This window comes from Gopherus flavomarginatus, chromosome 2, assembly GCF_025201925.1.
Source record: "Gopherus flavomarginatus isolate rGopFla2 chromosome 2, rGopFla2.mat.asm, whole genome shotgun sequence".
Classification (NCBI taxonomy): Eukaryota; Metazoa; Chordata; order Testudines; family Testudinidae; genus Gopherus; species Gopherus flavomarginatus.
The window spans coordinates 4,965,438-4,973,635 of record NC_066618.1 but is presented as its reverse complement, the minus strand read 5'-3'; the positions used below and the strand labels follow the sequence as shown (position 1 = coordinate 4,973,635).

The window sequence follows — 8,198 nt, the reverse complement described above, 5'->3', positions numbered from 1 at the left end:
TCAAAGTGCTAGTGTAGAAAGTAATGTTATACATGAGGTTCTTCCTGCTCTTCTTTTGACTTCAGTGAGGGTTTCCCGGTAGAACAGTGCTCCAGCTGACAATAGCAAACCAGAGTTTAAAAACCATGCAGACCTATAATTAGAGGTTGGATGAATGAATGTATTTTGTCCGTGACATGTGTGACGAACTGGGAATGTTCTTAATGTTTGCTCTGAATACTGTGTTGGTGCCTCAGTGTCCCCATGGCAGTTCTTAAGTATCTGCCAGAGCAAAGGGCCAGTGCACCTAAATGCCTGGCACTCTGTCTCCTAGCAACTGATGGCCTGGGCCCCTCCTCTGCAAAGGTGCCAGCTGAAGGTGTTGGAGACAAAGGGATCAGGTGACTTCCTGGCCCGGGAAAGGGGCTGAGCAGAGAGGAGGGGCTGGGAGGGGTGGTTAGTCTGGAGCTGGCTGGGGTCAAGGGTGGAGGCCAGACCTGGGGGTCTGGCTCACTGGCCCCCAGAATGGACCCAGCCGAGGGGAACGGTTCGCTGTATCTACAAACTCTGTTTTAGACCCTGCTCCTGTCATTGAATAAACCTCTGTTTTACTGGCTGGCTAAGAGTCACGTCTGACTGCAAAGTCGGGGTGCAGGACCCGGTGGCTTCCCCAGGACCCCGCTGGGGTGGACTCGCTGTGGGAAGCGCACGGAGGGGCAGAGGATGCTGAATGCTCCAAGGAGAGACCCAGGAGGTGAAGACGTGTGAGCTTCTTGCCCTGAACAAGTCTGCTCCAAGGGAGAGGAGGCTCCCCAAGTCCTGACTGGCTTGGTGGGGAGCAGTTCCAGAGCATCGCCCGGGGACTCCGTGACAACATGTATGTATGATTCAGTAAGCAGGCTACAGCAGAAAAGGCACTGTCTCATAGCCCCATTCCTTCCTTATGTCTCTGGTTGAAATATACATTTTCTTTGAGGCTTGGGGACCTGAGAGATACTATTGGTCAACTCAAGGTGCAGCTGGGTGATCAGTGAGATAAAAGAGCAGATGGAGACCTGGGTGCCAGGTTTGTATAATTTTTGGTGGTGCCCAGAATGGATGCAAGCAGAGCCATCCCATCCATAGGGCAGACTGGGGCAACCGCCCTGGGCCCTGCACTTTGAGGGGCCCCATGCTTCAGGGGGATGCAGGTTCCAGCATGGCCTGGGATGTTAGCAGGGGGCATGGCTCCAGCAGCAGTGAACAACCTGGTCCCAGCCCGCCTTGCTCCTCTCCGCTCCGTGCCACACCGCCAGCTCCTGGCGTCGCTCGGGGGAGGGGACGGAAGCCAGAAAGAGGTGGGTCGGGAATTTGAGGAAGGGGTGGAATGGGGGCAGGGAGAGGGTGGAGCAGGGGGGAAGAGGCAGGTCAGAGCAGGGCGGGCTGGGGTCGGGTTGCTGCTGCCAGTGCCAGGCCCCCGGCTAATCCCCCAGGCCGCCCTGGATCCTGCATCCCCATGAAATGTGGTGCCTCCCAAAATTGCCACGGTCCGTCCTATGGATGGGCCAGCTCTGAAAATATAAGCCCAAACATTGGTGGTGGAGCACAGGCACCACGGGCCCATATAACTCGCTGCCTAGGGACGGAGATGTCTCCCTGCAGCAGGTGAGCCTTACCTCTGTCATAACATATTTCAAATCTGGGAAATATTTGGGTGTTAGCATGAAAACCTCCAAGCTTAGTTACCAGCTTGGACCTGGTAAAGTTGCCACCACCCAAAAAATTAGAGTGTTTTGGGGCACTCTGGTCCCCCCAAAAACCTTCCCTGGGGACCCCAAAGACCCAAATTCTTTGAGTCTTACAACAAAGGGGAATAAACCATTTCCCCCCCCCCCCCTTCTCCCTTCCAGGTATTCCCTCCCTGGGTTCCTGGAGAGATACACAGAAGCAAGCTCCGTGAATCTAAACAGAGGGACTCCACTCTCCCTGTTTCCAGTCCTGGAAACACAAGTACTTCCCTCTTCACCCAGAGGGTATGCAAAGTCAGGCTTAGTAAATCTAACACAAAGAGATTTTCCCCCTGACTTCCTCCTCCCACCAATTCCTTGGTGAGTTGCAGACTTAATTCCCTGGAATTCCCACTAAAGAAAAACTCCAACAGGTCTAAAAAAGAAAGCTTTATAAGAAGAAAGAAAAATACATAAAAATGGTCTCTCTGTATTAAGGTGACAAATACAGGGTCAATTGCTTAAAAGAAATATGAATAAACAGCCTTATCCACAAAGAATACAATTTAACACATTCCAGCAACTACACACATGTAAATACAAAAAAAAACCAAAACTATGGTCTTCCTATCTTTGTACTTACAACTTGGAAACAGAAGATTAGAAAACTGGAGATAGAAAAATCACTCTCATAGCTGAGAGGGTCAGACACAAGACAAAGAACAAAGAACTCACACACAAACTTCCCTCCACCCAGATTTGAAAAAGTCTTGTTTCCTGATTGGTCCTCTGGTCAGGTGTTTCAGGTTACTCCTTTCCAGGCGAAAGAGACATTAACCCTTAGCTATCTGTTTATGACAACCCCATCTTCTTTGAATTCACACTGGTTGACGTCATGTTTCTCTGATACCAGGCACGCTGTCTCTTGAACAGTGAATGTCAGCGGCTGGATAGTTTTTGAAGACATGTCCTAAGAAAACATTCAATAAAAAACAAAATTAACATTCACTTTGAGCAGCAAGGCACCAGGCTTCACTTTGGTGTTTGGCCTAATTATTTTTATTTTATTATTATTTTGTGTTACAGTATCACCCAGAGGCCCAGACTGGCATCAGAGCCGGTAGCCAGGTGGTTACCCGCTCCTGCCCTGAGGGGTTTAAAAAGCAGCCCTGAAGAGGGCTGCAGCTCTAAAAGCTGGGCTGATTGGGGAAGCAGCCACAGCTGGGCCATGCCCCAATCAGACCACAGCTGGCCTGTATAAAAAGGTTGGGAGCAAGGCATCCAAACAGTGTCCCTCTGCCTGTACAGGCAGAAGGGCCTGGCTGCAGGGAGCTAGAGGCACGGCACGGCACGGCACGGCACGGCACGGCACGGCACGGCACGGCACGGCACGGCACGGCACGGCACCTGACTGGAGCAGGGCTGGGGAAAGGCAGGGGAGCTCCAGCCTGGAAAGCCCTAGGCGGTGGCCTAGCATAAGGCCAACAGGTACTGGGGGTTGCAGAGGGCAGCCCAGGGGTAGGCAAAGGCAGCAGGTCCAAACCCAACCTTGCCAGTGATGAGTAGGCTGATACTGCAGTCTGCACCAGGGCTTGGGGGCTAGATGATGATTGGCAGTTGCCTTATACTGAGGTGAGGTGGGGATAGTGGGTGGGGGGTTCCTGAGAAGGGGAGACCCAAAGAGAAAGGAGTTACTGCTAGGGGAAGCAACCCAGCTAACAGGGCACCAGAGTTCAGAGAAGGACCCAGGGGCCAAGCGGTAGTGGATCACCAGCCTGCAGAGGGTGCTCTGGGCTGGAAATTGAGCTAATTCCCTGAGAGACCAGCAGGAGGTGCTGCAGGGGTGAGTCCGCATGCTTACAGAGCTGCATTGTGCTGGGCGCTGCTTGCACACATATGCAGGCAAGGCCCTTGCCCTAAAGAGATTCCAGTCTAAGCAGAATGTAACATTGACTTGTTCTAGTTCTCTGAAGTAATATGGTTTTAATAATCATTCTCAGCTTTTGTCCAGGGTCTAGCATGTTTCAGATGCTGTTCAAAGATTACTCCAGAAATGTAACTTTGTGTGCTGTAGGCTAGTTCTGGAGTAGCCCCATTATCTTAAGTTGAGGTTTTGAATAAATAATAAGTATCTTGCAATTCTTCCCCCATCCTGCCCTTCTCTGAGAAAATCCAGTTGCTCAGAGTTTCTGTATGTCTTTTAATTCCTGAAAGTGCAATTCTGGTTTGAAAAGTGACACGCTCCAAGTGAGCGCCTGGGATTCCAGGGCTTGTTGCCTCACGGTAATTTTCATATGTAGGTTCCTGGCTTGCAGAAGTTACTTGTGTGTGCCAATATTTGCAGGATTGGGCCCCCAAGTGTCTTCCTTTTGGGGTTGATCATGCACGGCTCTGAGCACACTCAACTTACACTGGGCACATGTGAGTAGAGGCTGCTCAGCAGCTCACAGGTTCAAGCCTTTCATTGAACAATGGTTATTTCCCTAACCTGTCAGTCCCACAAATTGAACTTTGCTCTGAAGCTCAAACCCTGCTGTTCCTTCTCACGCCTCGTCACAGGAACACATTAAACAAGGTGCTGTTGATGATGCACAAGAAGGAACAAGATCCAGCTCCTGCTATTGAGAGCCACTGGAATACAAAGGAGTGAGTATTTCTGTTAGCTATGGGCCAGGATTTTAGAACGTCTGTAAGCTGAGTCTGAATGAATGCTTCCCTGGCAGCTAGCTGGGAGTGGGAGAGACTTGGGGCTGTTTATGTATATACAGTTTGCTCCTGCTCTATTTACATATTCATCAGATACAGCAGTGTTAAAGTCATCAATTTTGGTGGGCATTAGGTACAAATCACCTGACTACTGAATGCAGAGGTAGTGAAATATGGTTGCCAATGTTGTAATTATTGTAGGAATATAGGAAAGCAAGACTGTGCTTAACTGGTCCCAAATGAAGGGGCCACCCTCAGCTGAAAGAACCTCATTAAGCCAGGGGCTCAAATGTCACAGCTCTGTGCTATTAGGAGGGGTGAGGACAGAGATCTCTGGCTAGGAGGCTGTAGACCCTCAAGGGTCTTTCCTAGACTGGTTTAACCTGTTCTTCCCCATTGTTCAAAGACTAGAGCTAAATAGGCTTTATTAGGAGCCTTTGTTATGTTAAATGGCTAATCAGAGCTGAAATCAGTTGTGGTAGGACTGATTTTGCCCTGCCTGCTAAGCTAAAAATCATGGAGAGCTGAAATCACATAAGAGGGGGGCCACTGTTCCTGCCAAGCCTATAAAGAGCTGAAATTTACTAAGACTGATGTGCAGAGGTCTGATAGCTGGTGACTGAGTGGCTGGCATGGCAGAGAGGCACAATGAGCAGCAAGCAGGGTGTCTGGTGGAGAGGCCCTGCGAGAGCGGTGAGCAGACAGCCAGCAGGGCAGTGGCAGAGAGGTGTGATGAGCAGCCGGCAGGGCGGCTGACAGAGAGGCATGGTGAGCAGGTAACCAGCAGAAGCAGACAGTGAGCGGCCAGCAGAGTAGCCGGCAGCGAGTAAGGTACCTCTTTACCCCACCCAGAGTGGCAGGGAAGTGAACTCTGCAGATGCATCTCTCAACTGTGAGTCACTCAACTCAGTGGGGTGCAGAAAAGGGTTGAGCACGTGAAAGGGACACTTCAGTTGCTGGGCTTAAGAACCTGAGGAGAAAAGGACACTGCCCAGTTCCTTGGGGTGGGTCTTTTACTCATGGTTTATGTTTATGAGCCCTATTTGTGGTGTTTTCCAAATTAATGCCGAGTTACTTCCCTCCTTTAGTTAAGTTTCTTTTCTACACACATACTCTGTGCTTGTGAGCAGGGCAATACTGCCTCTCCGAGGCACTCAGGGGTGGGGTGTAAATTTCCCAGGTTACTGGGTGGGGGCTCAAGCCAGTTCCGTGTTGTATCAATGGAAAGGAACCCCTAGATAGTGCCTGCCCTGAATTGCTCACAGTATAATTCAGATGGAAACATTCTCTGCCTGCTGAATCAGAATGAACTGCTGGTGTCAGGCCCCTCGTCTGCGGCGGGACCAGGAAGCTGCTGTGTGGTCATAAAGGGAAGTAGTGTGTGACTGCAAACCTCCACATATTTCGCTCCCTCTTAAAACCCCATTCTGCCATGCTGCTTACAGTAACTCAAGTTCACTTGTCTATAAATTCCCTGATATTTCCTTCCCCTAACATCTGCCTACTTGGATTGGGAGCAGGGATCATCTTCTTTGGAAAGTACCTAGCCCATAGCCGGCACCACCAGAAATCAGCCTTGGATAATAACGAGGCTGCAAATACCAGACTGTAGGTACAGGAGTCTGGCATCAGAGGCAGCGATTCCCTATTGACCTGCTCCACGAACTCAAGCAGCATCGAATATACACAGGCCACAAAGCGATTTCCCAGGTCGCTCACCCAGTCTGGCTGCGGCTCAGCTTCCAGGAGCCGATAGGCCAGTGTTGTGCCTGGCTCTTGGTTGTAGATCTGAACTGCAGCTAAAACTGCATCCTCGTGGGTTGGCAGAGGGGACAATGATGGCATGGGGGCTGCTGTGACCACCCTGATGAGCAGCAGGACTTTCAGGCAGGTCTCCGTCCTGTGCCCTGTGGGATTCAGTGAGAGTTGGGTGGGTAGCCCTGCCCCTCCCCGGGAGAAGCCCTTTTATACACTGCCCCCTTCAGGTGGGCTAATGCCTCATTGACTGCCTGCTTCGGTCCTCCCTGAATCGATGGCTTTTCTCAATCCATCTGCAGGATGTTTCCATTGGCCACCCTGACAGGGCAAGCAAAGGGGAGATGCTGGCTAGGGGAAAAGGAAAATGTTTTCAAATACATTGCAGAAATCACATGCACCTATTGCTAAACAATTCATGGTGAGGCGGGGAGCTGTCCTGGGGCCTCTGCGCTGGGAAAGGCTGAGCTACGTGTCTTAATTCTGTTGGGCCAGCTTTCCACACAACTTAAATTCATTTTGGGAGTCACATTTTGTAAGACACTATCTCATATGTGTTACTAAGGGCTGGTTATATCACACACTGACCACTTACTGCTCATCCACTGCTCCTGCAGTTCTGTCAAGCACAGCAATCAAACAGTCAGATCTAATCCTCTGTGTGATTAAAGCACACTCTCTGTGCCCTCTGGGTGGGGCTCTCACAATACTTTCCCTCCCACATAAAATGCAATAAACAGTGTGGACGGTACTGCTGGCTCTGCAGTCTCCTTGGATTCTGCTGTGGGATGAGAACAGAAAATCTCAGGATTCTTTTTTCAGCTTATTTCTTGCACATTCTGTCTGACCGTTTAGCTGTGGTTTTGTAATCCAGGCAGGACAGATGGGGTTTGGTATTTAAATTAAAACGGTTGCTTTGTCCCATGGGGTTGGGTGGCAGTGCGCTCATATTACGTGCTTCTGTATCGGTTAGTAGCTGAAATACTAGAAATTCTTAATATGTCTAATAATACTCCCCTAGTCGCCTGTTTGATCATTGAGTCGTCATGTTTTAATTCACTTATTATTATTATTATTATTATTAATTGTATAGTTGTAACACCTGAATCACACAAACATCCTTCCATCCAACTTTCATCTTAGCCCCAGCGAGTGCCTCTTGCGTAGTGTGACTAGATGTCCCGTTTTTAAAGGGACAGTTCCTTTTTTGGGGACTTTTTCCTATACAGGCACCTATTACCCCCCACTCGTGTCCCATTTTTTTTCACAGTTGCTGTCTGGTCACCATAGTCTTGCATATGTCCCCGTAAGGTTTAGTTTAGATGCAGAGTTGTACTTGAGCCCCCGTTTGGATGCTTGTTCGCTGAATATGGCTCCAAAGTTTGCAAAGAGTGTCTACTGCTTGTATGAAGGTGCCAAGTCACTTTATCCCCCTGGCCCTCAGCTACCCACTTCTAAATAATGATCCTTCCATTTCACCCACCCTCTTTCAGTATTGCCCATTTTTATTATAAGCTCTTAAGGGCAGGGACTGTCTCTTACTATGTGTACACAGAGTGGGACCCTGATCTTGGTTGGAGCCTGTAACTCCATTGAATTCTGGTTGCTCTGAAAGTTCGATTACAGCACTAGGGTTTAACCTTGATCATCCAGGGCACCTAGATGATAAAGATGGTCCCTTCTGGCCTTAAAGTCTGTGAGTTTAGGAGCCTGCAGAGTTTGGCCATCTCATTCCTGAAGCTGCTTCTGTAATGTGACTGCTTTTATATCATTCAGACATCTCAGTGAGTTCTGCTTGTAACTGTGCAGCAGAACCCTAGTTCACTGAACCCCCAGAACTTATCCTGGAACTCCGGCTTAACTCAGATTTGGGGATGTTTTCTAGTTTTGCTCCACAGTAACTGAAAAATGTGACTGGCAACTTTTGCAGTAAATATAGGTATCTGTGAAGAGGGCATTAATAAAAAAGAGATGCATTAATACTGGAAAATGTAATAGCTCTCTCTGGCTCAGTTTCTCCCTCTAAAAAGGGGGATTAATCATTAGGCCTGA

At 49.2% G+C, this 8,198-nt stretch overlaps 1 protein-coding gene across 1 annotated transcript; it reads right to left on the bottom strand.

Moving 5' to 3' along the window:
* LOC127046012 (antimicrobial protein CAP18-like) lies at positions 1-6,748 on the bottom strand. The gene is made up of 5 exons (XM_050942908.1): positions 6,742-6,748; positions 6,111-6,298; positions 2,531-2,655; positions 1,138-1,286; positions 1-188 (listed from the first exon to the last, which is right to left on the bottom strand). The coding sequence occupies exons 1-5, from the start codon at positions 6,746-6,748 to the stop codon at positions 1-3; spliced, it is 657 nt and encodes a 218-aa protein (XP_050798865.1).
* Between the last annotated feature and the right edge of the window lie 1,450 nt (positions 6,749-8,198).